The 18,853-nt window shown below is 30.7% G+C and overlaps 1 protein-coding gene across 1 annotated transcript in view; it reads left to right on the forward strand.

The window, feature by feature from the left end:
• The first annotated feature begins 968 nt into the window (after nt 1–968).
• LOC143920315 (uncharacterized) overlaps nt 969–18,853 on the forward strand; it is a 55,097-nt gene continuing 37,212 nt past the window's right edge. The window contains exons 1-2 of the mRNA XM_077443146.1: nt 969–1,166; nt 16,733–16,951. Coding sequence (XP_077299272.1) covers nt 16,885–16,951 — 67 coding nt within the window. The 5' untranslated portion in view covers nt 969–1,166; nt 16,733–16,884. The remainder of the gene's footprint in view (nt 1,167–16,732; nt 16,952–18,853) is intronic.

An 18,853-nucleotide genomic window follows, 5' to 3' on the forward strand; every position in this document is an offset into this window, starting at 1 on the left:
TATTTAAATAAATTTAATAAAATGTTTAGTATTAGATTAGTCATGTTTAAGCGGTTTATATTACAAATACCGAGCGAAGCCGGGTAATAAAGCTATATAATATATATATATATATATATAAATGTATTTATACATGTCGATTTTTAATCAAGGAACATAATTGAGCCGTTATATTTGAAAGTGGCGGAATTCCAATTTTTAGTTCCAAAAACACGATTTCTGTTTGACTTCATTCACAAATTGTTATCACTCATTTCAATATGTCCAGAATTTCTGAAAATCAGAATAAACGTATTACAGGCCACCCATATTTTTAAATATTGCTAAACGCAAATTATTATATTTTATTTAATGTTTTGCGAGATATTTCTCGAAATGAAGAAAAGTGGACTTACTCCACTTTCAAATATAAAAAGCGCTATGTGAATTATTAATGAGTCTTCTTAATTAATAAATCTTATGCAGAACATGGATGATTTTAATCTGAAATTTTCAGCATTTTCAATTTTTTTTATTTTTTATTATTTCTTTAGTTGGTAGAATGTTTTTGATATTTATTAACATCAGCAGACAAAGGAGATATCTTAGATATTGAAAACAATTTCATGTCTCACTATGATTATTAAAACGTTCAATTTTATCTGTACATTTATATCTATCATAGAACTTCGACAATAATATTTATTTAAGATTAATTTCAATACGAAAATTATTATGGCTCTCTTTTATGTGAATTATTAAAAATATTGCAAATATTAGCATTTCTAAAATACAAAAAAATAAAATCGAATACAAAGAATGTATAAAAGCAGAGCCTTTTGTTATTCTATAATATTATACATTTTTAAAAGAATGCTTCAAGGAATTTTTTTAGAGCGAAATTTTACTACGTCGTTTTTTGAGACGATTGTTCGCAAAAAACACCACACATTAAAAGGAAAAATTATCAGTGAGATTTTCCCGGGTAGTGGCTGGGAAAAGCTATTGGTAGGGGAGGCCTCACCCTTCTATTGCGACCCTGTCGGCGAACCACCACAGTAACTGCGCCTCAGTACACCTGTGGCGTTCAGTGTGGACGCTTGTGTGACGCTTCCCTATGTTGCGTGCAAGTTACTCGTAATGTGAAACTTTAGTTTGGTCCGAACCAATCCAACTACCACATATCTGTAAGTACTATTTTTTTTATATTATCTCTTACATTATATAAAACTCAATTTTTATCAACGGAAAATTAAACTTCAAAGTTATTTTTCATAAAAATTATACATCGATATTAATTACATAAAAATAATTAGTAATGATGATGAAAAATAATAGATATAATTCAAATGGAAAAATGTGGTTTACAATTAAGTGGATATTTAAATAGGTTAAATTTTTCTAATAAAAAAATTTAATACGAATAACTTATTTTCTACTTTATTATTAAATTTATTTAGTTCTATCACTGTAAAAATAAATGAAAAACCGTAGTTCAATTGAAAAATTTAAACAAAAAAGTTTTACGCAAATAAAAGCTCTATTGTTTTTTATTTAATTATTTGTAACAAGAATTGATTGTTCTTTTTGAATTGATTCAGGTCTTTTCATTTATCGATGAAATTACTTTTAAAAGCATCATAAGTATGTATTTTAAATCTAAAAATATTGCTTTTCAATACGTAGCTACTATACATAACACGTACATGCATGTATGTATATGTATAATAAATAGCTAAAAACATTAATCTCCAATGAAATTCCAAAAGCATTTATCCGTGATTTGAATATTCCGTAGAGTACAATTTGAAAACCACCATACTAGGGATAATAGTCTAGATTTATTGTTTTAGTAGGCATACATATGTATATATGTATCTGTATAAAATGTGTGCGCATGTGTATCTATCATTTACATACATATATGTATGTTTTCACGGTATTGAAAATAAGCATGAGTGTGTGTTATTTTCGATGTAAATATTCCATTATTTTTCAAATAAGCTAATAACGATCCTACAAGGGTATAAATATTTTTCATTGAAAATATACGTTCAAGAAGAATTTTTTTTTCAAGCGTAAATCTGTAAGTATGTACGCATAGTAATATATTTATACAAGATACGCTTTTTTTTTTGAGTAAATTGTCGATTGAATTCATTCCACCCGATTTTATATTCAACGTTCGAACGAATTTTCAATATTTCACAATGGGAAAATGGAAGGAGTGGAAGACGAAGAGAATGAATTTAAATATTACGACATTACAATCTTTCAATTATCTCTCTTCCAATTTATTATGAAATATTGGTTTTCAGGACAGTGCTCCACTTCTCCTTTCACCCCATTAGCTTCTTACATTCAAATTTATACACACTTTCCATCGATTTTCTCCAAGAGAAAATAATTTATTGCTATCGGCCGCTTCATCTATTAAGACGCCGCTCTCGAATGATTAAATTTGCCATTCAATTATATTGAATCAATTTTTGGATGCAAACTGTTTTAATTTTACTTTTTATATCTGCTTCTTCAGAAAAGCGGATGAAGTTGTCGAAAGCAATTAAAGGGTTAATCTCTGACGTTTAGAAATTCGTACCGTTTTGAAAGCACGTCAAATGTGGTGAAATTTAGAATTAAAACGTTAATTAATTTTAAGGAAATTTATAAAGCTTTTACGTGTCCATAGACATTTAGAACACGAGGCATGAACTAAAAGCTTGGAAATTTCAATAATTCATATTATGAAAACAAACAAATGTATTAATAACAGCATACTAATAACCTTAATTTTATAAAAAAATACTTTTAGTATATTATACAAATACATAAATACGTAGGTATATTATGAAATTTGTGGTTGAAGTCTCCATTAAAGCCTCAATTTTTTATATTGGGGTACCAGATGGGATGCTCAAGCGGCTATCCATCTCGACTGTAATCTTTTTCATACGTGAACTATTACTATTTTCACGCGATAAATCAGAATTTTCTTTTTTGAAAAAAAAATTCCCCATTAAACGTATTTGTATTTTATTTTAATTCACAATAATTCTCCATTATTTGTATTTTATTTTAATTTACAATAATTAAATAATAGTTCGTTGGAGGGAATAAAATTTGGCGAATTATTTTATAATTCATGTGATATATCAAATAGTGATTGTGGTGACGTCTAATCTTTCTTAATTAATATCAATTAGTGAAGGTTTTTTGGGAGAAGAAAGGTTAAGGGAAAAAGGATATGAATAGACATGGCCGTAGAATTTGATATATAAAATAAATATCAGGATGAGAATTTTCTGTTATTTTCGTTGATTGGATTAGGAAATAAAATAGGACAAAACAATATTATCAAAAAGTTATGATGATAAAAATCAAATAGAAAAAAAGAACTTTATCAATCTTACTTACTCTAAATGTGATTATAATTTGTTTAAATATCGGAGTAAAAACCAAAACTATTAAATGTTACAATAGAAATTCAATTAGTGTTTCCCGGAAAAACTTCGCGGAAAATGTTGATAGCTATTGAAAATATCACATATCAAATGTATTTGAATGAAAATGAATGATTTATGCAGAGAACCGATTTGCAAGCTTCGTCGAATCCGATTTCAGGTTCGTATAGGTCAGTGGTTTTCAAATATACATAAATATATAGGTATGTACATATATGTATCTGCAAGTCTACAAATAGACTATTCAATTCAATTTCAATCAGAGAAATATCCAAAAAATGCCTAAAAGTAGCGGAATAAACAAATTTACCAGCTTACGAGCTATTTTATGAACAGGAGTTTGAGAAGTGCCGATTTTAGCTAGTGTCTAAATATCTGCAGTGAAACTGCAGGGTGTGCGGTAGCTTGGTCATTGTCACAACTCAATTAAACAGCCCTGTCTGTCCGTCTGTCTATGTGGAAGCCAAATTGCGTTAAACGGATACATTGTTCATGGATGCATACGTAGTTGCAGTCCAACTATGATTATTGCACTCAAGGCGATGCACTTCCGGTACATTTTATTTAATGTTTTGCGTTTTGCAATAATTAAAATTGCTGGTGGCCTGTAATAAGTCTATTCTGCCTTTCCGAGGTTCTAGACTGCGAATTAAAATAAGTGATTGGTCTTTTACCGCTTTCAAATATGACGGCTCAATTACACATGTTTCGTGATTAAAAATCGACATATGTATATATATATATATATATATGGACATATATGTATATAATATTATATTTTAATATCAATTTATAAACAGGACATTAGGCTAAGCGTACTTTCATATACGAGCTATATGAAAGTACAATTTTATGAAATTGATAAACTGTTGATTTTTCAAAACATTTCAAAACTGGTTTCTATACTAATTCATAAGGTTCATTTATACTGACAACATAGACCGACAACTGCACGTAAACAGCAGTACACATATTTCCCGTTATTTGGACGTGGCGTGTCCGTAACAGTAGTAACTGACACGATCTATTCATATTATGCAGCAGTACATATCACATTGTGGAAATACCAAAGAACGATTTTCTTTGGCCATTGTGGAAATATTCACGCACGACGTGTCGTCATAGTGGTGAGTGCATCTGCATTAATGAAAGTGCTATCATGGGCATATGAATATTTTCAGAAGCGTCATATTGTGAAAATATTGACTCGACGATACGAATCAAGCAACATATTGCGTCTTACTGTCACTTTCAGTAATGTTCATGTAAGGCCATTTTGCCTTGCACCCATCTAAAACAAGTATGAAGTGCTGTAAACGGGCGGTGCTGTATAGCATGAATATAAGTAGGCTTTTCCGTGTAGTGCTGTTCAAGGACTACAGTTAATATAAATTGCTATATATTCTTAAGTCTAGAAAATACGCCAGTCGAAAATATACACATATGGATATATGTATGTATGTATGTACATATGTGTCGGTATAAATATAATATTCCACTAAAATCGGTTTAATTTGAAACGGCTTCAACGTTGAGATTAACTAAATCTGATAAGCCAATATATTGGTACACTCCTGCTTAGGGATCCCAAATATTCGTCGACTTCAACTATTCGAATATCGAATATTAAATCAAGAGCTATTCGAATATTCAAATATATTCGAAAATTAAAAAAAAGGTAATTACATACATATGTACCAAGCATTAATTTGAATTAATCGTCTTATCATAGTTGCCATTGAATTCCACCTCGTTTTCACAGCCAATAATAATTTACCAATTTTTTATTTTCTTTATTCATTATGATTTCTGGTAAAAATGTATATTTCGCCGGTGAGTTCTTAAATATTCGTATAATTTTTCTGATGTTTTCTAAAATTTTGTAGAGATTATTATCGACCGGAAAGTGATTTTCTTCAAACATTTCCGTATTTAATGAATACAAATCTGTTTTTTCACATGTAGACATTTCATATTTTTCATTATCTTCATTATTATCACAATTATCCCCATTATATATTTAATTTTCTTCATAATCGTCAGCTTCTTCGTCATCACTCTTTTCATGTTGATTTTGTATATTTAGTTTATAAAAAAATATATACACGAATAATATTCAAATAGTTGATGAAATATTCGAATAACGAATGGCCAAAAAATCAGACGAATAATTCGAATACTCGAATATTCGATTATTCGATTGGGATCCCTACTCCTGCTACTACATAGTTTGGTATATGGACTCGCGTGCCAACTGCTCTTCACCGTTAGTCAATTGGCCAATCGAGTGAGATTTAATCGTTACAGCTTATCGGCTTTTATAGAGGGTACAAAGCAACTTATGACATGTACTATAGCAGAGGTCTTCAAACTTTTCAGGACAACGGCCAAATAGGAATTTTCTAAATATTAAGAAGGACTGGCCGAGCCATATTAATTTTTCATTCATTCCCATTTATCGCAGAGATCTGAATAAATCGTCTGCGAGTTATATACAAAGCGTTTGTGGGCAAGATTGAGGTCCGAGGGCCGAACGTTAAGGATCCTTGCATTAAATGATAGATAATCATTTTTAGTGAAAGATTTTTGTATTTGTGTCGGTTGAAATTAAATAGTTATGTTTATAATAGATGGTTTTTAATTAAATGCTGTAATTTGATTCGAGAGCAACTGCTTAAGAAATAATTTCAAGTAATAAGATCGTTCCCATGGTAATAAACTAAGAGGTTGAGTGCTATAATTAATACCTGAAGAGTGTTCCAAATTTATTTATTCACAAGCGACAAAGAGCCTTGTAAAAAATGACCATTATTGAATTATTAAAATGATAATTTTTATTTTATTTTATCGCATAGATTTCTATCATAGATACCTACGTACCATGACAGGAATTACTCTAAGCCGACACATATGGTCATAAGTACTAACAGTTTTTCAAACATAGCAGTGCATATGTTAAATACAATAGAGACATCTATGGACGATCAACAATTTTTTTTGACATACAGCAAATTTGCGAGAAATACATTATGTATGTAGGTAGAATATTTATCATAAGATTCAACAAATTCGAGATGTTAATAACTATTCTTAGGCGGTCGATAGATGTATGTACATATGTATGTACATACATAGGTAGCATGTTTATTAAATGATTCAACAAATTAGAGGTTCTAATTTGTTGAATCGTATTTGTGAGAAAATAGAAGGGAGAATACCAATTTATTGGATACGTCACAACATTTAAGGAAACATTCTAGCAAGAGACAGTCGATCTGTGTTTTTAATAATCACCAAGATCTCGCTAGCAGATGTAGTTGGTCGGGACTTTACTGGTAAGCAATAGCTCTTCCAGAGAGCTACACTGTGCCGTAATATGTATTATGAATATGTATAAAAAATTGTTTTTAATGAAAATATATATGTTTTAATATATTATATAATAAAACCCAAGTTATGTAAATATTACAAATGATTTTGCTTGTGTGTGAGAAAGTAAATGTACGCCTAATTTTAATTATTTTTCGCTGAGATTAAAGGATTCGTTTGAATGGCATTTATTCGACCGTTTTCAAGGCTTAATCTTCCCTGCAGGAATTCTAATTTAATGAAAATGGAAAAATGACGATTGCGTACAGATTCGTCTCGGGGATTATTCCCGCAAATTATTTGAGTGAAACGTAAAAAATTACATTAATCTATTGAGCTATTTGCTTTTTGTCTGCCTTTTTAAGAATAAACCGCATTCAGAGAATAAAACATCGAGGAGTGATTCATCGTTTAAACTTCCTTTATGGAAAGAAGGTTTGCATTGAAAACAGGGTTTAAAATATAATAATTTTATAATATACACGTAAGTAAAATATTTCATGATTAAAGACACAAAAATTTGTGTGCTCTTACATTATAGTGTAGATACTTATTATTAAATACATACATTTACAGACGGAAATGAAAAAAATAGCTTTGTAAAAATAAATTAACAACGGAAAAATTGAGTATTTTTGCTTTTCGAATAAAAGCTTTGGATGTATTCACGTTGTCAAAGAGGCTTTTTTTCAATTTTAATGAGCGATCGTCGCAAACAATCTTCCAATAGTAACAAAGGAAACGTTATTCACAAACAAGTACCTACATACATGTATGTATATACACACACACATAAATATATATATATATATATATATATATATATATATATATATATATATATATATATATATATATATATATATATATTTATATTTATATATGTACATATATATATATATATATATATATATATATATATATATATATATATATATATATATTTATATATATATATATATATATATATATATATATATTTATATATATATATATATATATTTATATATATATATATATATATATATATATATATATATATATATATATATATATATATATATATATATATATATATTTATATATATATATATATATATATATATATATATATATATATATATATATATATATATATATATATATATATTTATATATATTTATATATATGTATATGTATATATTTATATATATATATATATATATATATATATATATATATATATATATATATATATATATATATATATATATATTTATATATATGTATATGTATATATTTATATATATATATATATATATATATATATATATATATATATATATATATATATACATATACATATATATATATATATATATATATATATATATATATATATATATATATATGTATATGTACTTGCATATAAACAATACTATGCCCAAATAGTATATACATATCTATTTATATACGTATACATACATACGTGCAATATGAATATTCATGAAAGGGAAAAATTCAGTAGGTAAATTTTCTTTAAATTTTTACGCAAAGCTTCCAAGATTTAAATAAATTAGAAATTAATAATGATATTTATTTATATATGTATGTATGTATATAAAATTGAATGTCTGTTTGTCTGTCTGTCTCGTATAGTTTCCTAAGCCACTCAACCGATTATGATGGAACTTTCAGAATTTGTTGTATGCGTGTCCGGGAAGATTACTGTGAAAAATAACACGGGAAAACATCTTAATAATAATTTTCGTAATTACGATTTTACCGACCCACAGAGTGGTATTTGGCCTGAAAACCTGGCCAAAAATTTCTTTATGTACTATTACCTGGCTAAAATCTGGCCAAAAATAGCTTTCTGTACTATTTATTACATGCGAGTTATTGACGATTTTAAGCAATCTTAAAATTGTTGATAATTTTTCAAAATTCATTGTTCAAATGGGTGAAAATTTGAATTAAAAAAAGTAAAAGCTAGGACATTATGCAGTCTGCGGTTTAAATTAGAGTTTGGTTTTTAATTGTAAGCTGTGGATTTGTATGTCGGATAAAAAAACAAACATTACATTTCTTTGACTATCTTACAGATTACATCTTATAGTTCACACATATATGTATGTAGTAACACCATAGTTAGAGGCTGTAATTGATTGTGCTTCAATTAATGTGAATTTTATACAAAACAAAGCGAGCATTTACGGAAGACTAGAAAGCAAATATGTACTGAATAAAAGAACTCGACATTCGGTCCGTTTTCGCAATTTGCATTACTTCAGTTTTGATGTCCCCTCTTAACCCAGTGTTCTTGTTCCCATGAGGTGAGTTAAAGTACTCGATCCAGCCCTGAATGGCATTCTTTAATTATGGAGAGGGGAGCGTTGGATTCCTCGCTGCGTAGCGATGGAAAATTTTCCATTGAGAGGAGAGTTTTCCCCATTGAACGGGGAAACGTGAATATTTTTTCCGCATACATAACGACGTTCGAGAGCGATACTCGAAAGTCCCTAAATACTCTCAATATAATCACCGTACACGACATTCGAATGCTTCTCACATCGCGTTTTATTTATAAAACCATTTCATAGGTACAAACACTCATATATGTACATATGTACATATGAACGAGCCAACACATACAATATTACGTACGTATCCGCCTACCTTTCGAGGATTGTTTATTCAAAACGAGGAATTTTCAAACGGACCTATAAATATATTTGCCTATAAATATATTACGTCTATATAGACGTAATATATTTATAGGCAAAACAAGGTTTTATGATAATTTTTCAGTATGAAATAATTATCTGCTGATGAGTTTCTATGTGGAAATTATTGTTGTTATATTTGATTATTTACATAGTGTGATTATGTTAAGAAATATAATATTTTATACGTGAAAAATCCCATTGAGCCAACACCAAAGAGATTTGTATGGCAAAGCCGGGTGGTTTTGGGGTATCATCACGCCCCATCCCCCGGACGAGTGCTTTGGCGAGATAAACGGGACAATAAAGCCACGTAGAAGACGCGAAACATTGAACAATCTGTGAAGACCCGACGCGAGAGTATTTGAATGCATCAACTAATGAAATAAACACGTTAATATCTGGAATTATAAGTAAATAAAAAATTACATGTTTAATTATACAGATATTTCATTTACGGATCATTTTTATACGTATTCAGTAAGTTCGAAGCAATGAACATTCTCACTATAATGAGGTCTCTCCGATTTTGAGTATAAAGTTTGAGTTCGTGACTAAGCGTCTGATTTTGGTAAAATTGTCTTAACTTTCTCGACTTTTAATAAGTTGTTGAACTGAATGTTTTATCAAGCGAAGCTATCATGTTTTGGAACTTTATATTGAATTATCAAATTCCACAAATAAAAATATATTATATTTCAGTTTTAATCATGGACATTTAATGACACATATTTGTAAGGAAATTCCACAAAATATTTTGCAAAACTATATATGGGCCGTTAAAACGTTAGGCCGTAGCGAAAAATGCAAATTTTGGTTTTTCATCGAAGGACCTAGTGGGAAAACTTTCGTAAAATGAAAAATAATTTGAAATAAAAATTTTCATTGATTTAAAATCCACTAATCGATTTGTCAATTTTCGAAAAAGGAGGTTTTTTTAAGTAGGCTTTTTTGTTTTTCATATATCTCTTTTTCGAGAATAGTTTCGATTTCTTATTATTTTAAAAATAATAAACGCTTAATATTCACTCACTGAAGTCTATTCGGGTCGGTTATGGTGACTTTTGACCGATTGACGATAATTTCGCCCGAAAGTCAATATAAAAAGCGTGCAAATTTACTGTCGAGATAAATCGATCGGCTATAATCACTAAAATCACAGAAAATTGTTTGGTTTTCACTTTCAAAACATCAATGATTTTATTTATTTATCGTTCCCTTGATACGACAGCTTTCTACTATATCCATCGATGCATTAATGTATCCGGCTTAATGTACATAAGGACATTTAGGGTACATCGAAAATATTGGAAAAGACGTTCTGTATCATAAGAAATCCATAAAAAATAAAAGAAAAACTGTCAAAAAATTATTTGCGCTGCCGCCTACCCATTTGAGTTTGTAAAAATTGTAATATTTACCGATTTTCAAAGGTTTTTTTTAAATTTCAACATTGTTTAAGTATTTTCATTAATTTAATATACCATAAAACATAAAAGGAATAGTTATCATTTTTCAAAACCTCATATGGGATGTTTCTTCATTTTCCTAAGGTGTGAAAAACAATCTGAAACTTTGCCTCGCGTACTTCAAGCGCCAGTATCGGCGCGTCTCCAGTCCATTGTCAATGTTCCATGAACATCGTTTTTCACGTCTACTACTTATTAAATATATGTAATATTATTTTAAAAAACTTTTTCTTAGCTTGTATTCCGAGAAAAAACAGTGCCCTTACATTTCATATCAAATTAACAACCGATTAAAGGTCTATTCATACTGACAGAGCACAAACAGGCAATTGCACGTAAACAGCAGTACAAAATGTATTCTTTGGTTCATTCATATGTTACGTAATCTGTACGTGGCATATACGTAACAACAATTGCCGAGAAAATCTATTCATACTAAACGGCAGTACATGTCACCGTAACGTATGAAACAAAACTGTTTTGGTTTTCTTTGGCCACTGCGGAAATATTCACGCAAGACGTGACGTCATAGTAGCCAGTGCACGCGCACTAATGAAAGTGCGAATGTGAATTTGAACACTTTCGGAAACTGCATATTGTGACAATATTGAATCGGCGATACGACGCAATTGCTCCGTATCGTCGAGTATGTAAGTAGTATTTTCCATGCACTACTGTGCCCTGCGTTTGCAATATGAATAGACCTTAAGACATACTACGAAGAACGCATTACAAATTTATAAGTGAAATGTAATAAAATTATATTCAACAACAACCCTACTTTTTAAGAAACTTCCATATCATAAATTTCTCGGAATATCTTATTTTATAATACAATCTATCTTAAATATGACTAAAGCACATAAGAGGGGTTGATCTCAGACTTCAGTCAAACATACGCATGCTTTATAACTTGTATATATATATGTATATATGCTATGCCTACTAATGTAATTATTTGATACGTCTACGTATTTTGAATAAGTTGTAGATATTATTCAAATAACATGATTGTAAAATTCGATGACTCTATCCGATATTAGGAAGTAGCAGATTATGAAAATTTCTAATCCAAAAATATGGTGTATTATGTAAGTAAGAGGAGGGTCACCACTCATTAAGTTCCGTACAATCCCTTGGCGAGGAACTCTCACTACCCCGACCTATTACATATGTAGCTTCTGGCCCAACGGCTCTCTAAGATTAATCGGCTGAGCTTTGATACGCGACGATCCGTGCACGTTTAATTACGATCTGACCCCACGTGCACGAGTACGTACATACATATGTACATACGTATCTACATACCTATCGTATTATGTGTGTGTGCAGAAATTTGATTGCTAAGGGACGAGTAGTTGTATAACAATGTCGTGTGGTAAATCTATGGCAATTTTCTCAGAATTCGATATTGTGTATTACATGTGTGTACCTATGTATTATAAGTATGTATATCACGAATAGATCAAGTATAACAATCTGTTATTACTTGAATAATCTAATTCATTCTTAATGAATGAAAAAGTTTATAAGATTCATTTGTGCATTTGATATATGTATGTATATATAAGTACCTACATATGTATGTATGTACGTATTTAATTTAACAATTTAATTTTTTCTACTGAACTTTCTTTTAATGAATTTTGATTTTTTTACCATATTGAAAATTACAGCAAAATAATTCGTGATAAAAATTATTTAAGTTTTTACATGAATTCAATAGCCGTTTAGTATATACATACATGTGTATGTATGTATGCAGTATAATTATGATATGATAGCTATAGCGTAGTTCACTAGCAGATGTATTGCATACTATTAAAAAGGTCGTGAGTTACAGTCCCGGCAAAATACGCTGCTGGTGAGATTTCATCGTTATTAAAACACAGATCGCCGTTTAATATTAAATTGACCGACTGTTGAAATTTTCCGATTTTTCTGGCTTTATTGTTATGACGGACCCAATAAGTCAGTATCCTCCACCTGAATTTCTCGCAAATTTAAGCTATTAGCAAGAATCGGCGTTCGATGGATGCTTTTCGCAAAAAAAAGGTTCACCTTTATAAATTTCTTAGAAAAACCATGCTTTGTGCTCTCTTACTTTGAATACTAATGGAGTGGTCTATTGTTATTTGGAAAGCATCTATCTACCGCCTAAGACTAGTTATTACCAGAGATAGGCGCGGAAGCGTGCTTTTTGGACAAAAAGTCGGAGTTTTGTGGCGTTTTTTCCAGGAAACAGGGCATCTTAGAATAAACGATGTTGAATCTTATAATAAATATGCTTACTACATAGCGTATTTCTCGCAGTATATAAAAAAAAGTTGATTGTCCATAGATATCTCTATTGTATTCTATGTATTGCCATATTTGAAAAATAGTTAGTACTTATGTACAAAAATAATTTAATCATATTTGTTGCCTTGGAGTAATTACTGACATATCACATGTGATGGGGTAATTACTGACATGTCATATATGAAAATTCCAACAACACAGTTCAGTGGCTAACGTAAAATGCTATCAACTGAAGAGTCATGAGCTCAATCCCTGGCCTGGTGATTCTGGCCAGACCTAGGATATATGTATGTGACTTCATGTAGATTGATGTAATTCAACCTATTGATCTAATTGGCAACCTATTTGTTAAAATACCATTATTTGAATATAATTTCAAATTTAAAATAATAATGTTATAAATATATATAAAGTTCAGATGTATGTACAAATTTGGTCATTTGGTCATAGGACCCATAAAGACACAATGTTAAATATAAATTTTATTTTAAATAAATTAATATGTGACTTAGTTTTTCAAGTGTCATTTTATTTCAAATAACTTAATATTGCTTAAATTCGAATAATAATGAAGTTAATAGAACAATTTTCAACTTATGGATAATAAGGTTTTTGCTATTTACAAATTGTAAACGATCAACGATTGCTGTATTTATGTACATACATATGTAAGTATTTCAATATTTACAATAAGTTGTAAATACGAAAATTGGCTTCTGTCAAATGCCGGATGAACGGTTAGCCGGATAACTAAGGGAGGAGGGGGGTAGGGGTACCTTTATGATTTATTAGTGCTGGGTGATTGCGGCCGATTCAATTACGCGACGGGGCCCGAGTGACGACGCGCATTATTCATGACGGGTACATTTGACCCCCAGCCGCACAGGAAAGGGTTGAAATATGCAAATTTATCGACGAAATCCACCACTTGACCCAAAAAAATATGGGTACATTCGGATGAAAAAAAAGTTAAATATTGTTGCAAGTAACACTTGGTGTGCAAATTTTTTGCATTATTAGCAACTGTTGAGAGAGATTTCATGCAAAAATTATCTCGTACGAAAATGATATGTAGTATCAGTTAAATTTTAGAATTGACGCTATTTTTTTTGTAAAAAAATATACATCTAATATATACATAATTTCGAGAGAGACTTTGTATGTATGTAAGATTTAAAGGTTTGTTGGGAGCATCGAAAACAAATCAAAGTTTCTATGACGACGACATCGATATCGTCGAATATTATTTTTTTTCTATTTAAATAAATTTAACAAAAATGAATGTTTACTATTAGATTGTTTTGCCAAGTTTAAGCTGTATATATATACCGAGCGAAGCCGTGTAAAACCAATAGTAATTAAAAATACGAATTTTCGTCGGAAAATATGAATATGCCTGGAATCATCAATTTTCATTGTGGTATAAACTTTAACTTCAATAAAAATTAATTAAAACATTGCCTGAAAAATACAAATAGCACGAAAATGAGCTTGGGAGTTTCCGAAAAGTTTTATAAAAATACGTCGTATGCATAGATAGCATAACCGTTTTTGCGTTAAATTTATAAAGTAAAATATATATATTTTTAAATATTAAGGCTGAAAAATTCGTTGATCATTTAATACGTTTGTTTGCTTTGAGTAAAATTGAGGCGTATAACGTAATATGTACATATGTATGTATATACTTACATATATACATAGGTACTCGTAATTAAATTTTTAACAGAGCGCGTGTTTCAATAAATTTAATAAGTTCGTATTTATAATACCCGGCTAAAAACCGCTTTGGAGTGATTTCAAAATTTACACCATATTTGAGATTTTTTATTAAAACTTGAGAAGAAAATGTAGTGGAATTTTATTTGCAAAATATCTCGCAAGCACTTAAGAGCGTCGATTTTAATTTGAATATTTTACTTTAATACAGTGTGTATTCACATTACACACATAAACAAAACATGAATAAATATAAACGTCCGAAGAGGAAACGTTAAATTCGTTTTAATACCGGAAGTTGGATACACGTACATAGATGCTGGTGTGATTTACATTTGAATCGTGGGAGCTTTAAAGGGTATTCTTTTGTATTCTCACCTTCGAAGAATTGATATTTCCTCAAAAAATGGCCAAATTGAAGCAAAAAATAAAATACAGAAAATTAAAATAAAATGGGAGACATTTTTATATGAGCCGCTAAATTGGAAAGTGGAAAAAGTCCACTTTTCTTCATTTTGAGCCATGAACATTTAAAAAAAATACTGGTGGCCTGTAATACGTTTATTCTGCTTTTTCAAGATTCTAGACATATCGAATTAAAATAAGTGATGACAATTTTGTGAAAGTCAAACAGAAATAGTATTCTTGGGACAGAAGATTGGACTTCCGCCACTTTAAAATATAACGGCTTATATTTAAATAAATAATTATAATAATAAGTATATTTCTAACATAAATATGTCATTTTATCAAATAAAATAATTATTTTAATGGAGTATTACAATATAATTTTGAGCTTACATCCTTCCAGTCGAGCGAGATGATAATTTGCGAGATGCAATTAGCAAATCTTCGAATTCCTAATCGACGGTAACCAATTAGAGATAATTGCAACGAAGCCGTCTATACCAATATACATACATACATATGTATAGATATGTATAATGCTAGTTATGAAATCAGCTAACGCGCGTAACACCAATCAAAACGTTTGATTTGATTCCGAAATATATCGAAATTTCCATGGCACTTGTGAGAGCGTGTCGTGGGCGTTTGTATGGGCGTCCTTTGTTGTGGGCTTCTTTTCAAAATAATTATTGGTCCGTTAATTGTTTTGTCTGGACAACGCTGATACGAACCTTCAGGGAGAAGGAAGGGCCAAATGGCGAGTAGGTATATGAAATATGGAATACAGAAAGAAAATGCCGAAAAGGGGTAGACCTAATCTCGTCCCGAATTCGAATACAATTATCGTATTTATGTATGTTCCCTACTACATAAACTAGGCGAAATAAGAGGCATTTAATTTAACCCATCTACAATACGATAATATTAGCCTTGTAGGATTCGTGTATTACGTATATTATATCATAATGGTGGTACGCTGCTTTCATACGGTTTCATTGTCGTCAGCTGTATTGATGAGGATCGGATGAAAGAGTGTTGAGGGTTTTTCGTTGAGTTTTCAAGAACAAGGAAAAACGAAAGAGAGGACGAGTGAAGTCCCATTGAAAATCACAAGTAGGCACCTATCTCAAATCTCAACGTACGACGATATTGTCGAGGAAAAAAAGAACAATTTTTCGTCGAGAGCAAGAGTGGCTTTGTGTCCAACACTCTTTCTTATTTGAACTGCGCAATATTCTCACACGTATTTATTATTAGAAACAAAGACACTTTTTTTAATATTGCATAAGTTATATGGGTATTTTTCAATATTGTTCGCAGGACACCGTGAGCTCATCGCTGAGACTGGTGGCCATAGAGTGAGCTGCGACAGCTGTCGATAGTGAAACGAGTGATTTGTGAAAGCTTCTGCGGTGAGGATAAGTGTTAGTAACTTGCGAAAGGAAGCAAATAGTGATAAACTCGCGAACACGATGGACCGTTCATGGAAGTTGTGCTGTTTGGGAACTTTGCTAGCGCTAGCTGGGACTGTTGCCGCGGGTGAGTGTTAAAATCCTTTTGCCCTATTATATGTACGTGCATTTCTACATATGTATGTTCTATTAAATTTTTCCACCAATCTTAATTCATTAATAGAAAGCAATCAGGTTTACTGATTTTTTCAAAAAAAATAATTTAGATTGTTTATTTCAACAAAAGTTGTAATACATAGAATATAAGAAAGAAAAAAAGCCTATACCTAAGCTAAGCAAATTTATCAGAACTTTGACATATGTACATATTGTTCAGTTTTTAGCCATTACACTAATAAAATAAATATGTATCACTAAAAATGAAGCATATTTCTATTCCATGGTGTCACGATGAAACGTCCCCGGACAAAACGGCGAACAACACAACGTTCCCGACAAAATGAATGCGTGACATAATTGTCCACTGACAAAATGATAACGCGACAAAATATCTACGGAGAAAATGATAACGGACATAATATGGCATTCATTCTATTTGTCGAAAGTGGTCTTTTTTCATTTAATTGATTAAGATCTGTAGATTTTATTTTAGAATATCATGAGGTATAAGATTTATCAAATTTTTGTTTGCCCTAAGTGGAAAACTATATTTTCATAGTACTTAAAAGAAGAAAAGAAATCATACCTACAAAATTTTGTAGAAGCCCAATAAAGAAAGTGAAAAAAAAATGTTATTAGTACGAAGAAGTCGAAAGTTCTTATGATAGATTTATTATTATTATTATTATTTCGATTAAACTGGCTTATCTAATATTTATTTATTAATCTCCCAATCTAATCTTCGTCACTACGCATTTTATTGAATTATTGTACGCTTTTTTCGTCAAAAACATTCGTTTTTGGACGTGTAAGTGTTTTGTGTACGAGAATTATATCGCGTAATCATTTTGTCGTCAAATAATTAAGGTTGTGCGTTGTCGTCAAGTAAGTAAGGCTGTGCGATAAAAACAGGTAGATTTTCAGTGCCTACCTGCTGTGAGCACTAGGTTGTAATTATCTCGAATCACGATGTTAAGTATATTTGGTGAAACATTTCTTTAAGTTACTGGTTAGTTTGGTGAAAATTCTTGCATAATTGAGCTTCAATGCTTCCAGCCAACCCAAGTATGTACATGCTTCACTTTGTTCTCTTCTCCTGTGGCACGTACTATAATTTTGTTTTCTATTATGTTTTATTTTCTTATTATTGTATCCTTTTTATTTTCTTTTTTTAGTTAGCCATAGTGACGACACGGAACTATGTATATACTATGTAATGTCACTATTGAAAAATTGTAAATTAAATGCGTAGATTCTCGCAGTTCTTCCTATGATACATAATAACTGTTGTCGTTCTTTATAATTTAACAAGCTACACAAGTAAATCGTGAACATATGTGTGGGTTTTTACGTACCTTATTCTTCGTTTTCGGGGCCATTACGGTCTTGGAACTAATGAGCTACTCTGGGGTGTATTGTTCTTGGTAAGTCGACCCCATTATACATACTTGACCAGAAATGAAGTAATCACGAGTAAGGCAGCTCTGCTTCCGTTTTACCCTCTGAAAAACCACATACACATAAGCATATTATATGTTATACAAAATTGGCATGCCGTATCAGTTTCCAATAAAAATAAATGAAGGCAAAAGATGCGCATTAGCGGGTTGCGATCAGACCGTCATTCAATTTTATGGCCGTTGGAGGGCGCGCGCGTCTCCCCGCCGCCATGTTTACGCGCGCGTTTTTTCCCGCGCTTTAATGGCCGCGCCTAATTTTAGCGATAAACGGGTCGGACCGCGATATCGCGGCCGGAAAAAGGCATGTAAACGTTTTGGAGTCGCGGGTCGTTAGCACGCCGCCATTGCAAACAGCATACGCTATGCGTTATTCAGCGTACACGCGATTACGCGAACCATTTGCAAGCGAA

The sequence above is a fragment of the Arctopsyche grandis genome, chromosome 12 (assembly GCF_051622035.1).
Source record: "Arctopsyche grandis isolate Sample6627 chromosome 12, ASM5162203v2, whole genome shotgun sequence".
NCBI lineage: Eukaryota > Metazoa > Arthropoda > Insecta > Trichoptera > Hydropsychidae > Arctopsyche > Arctopsyche grandis.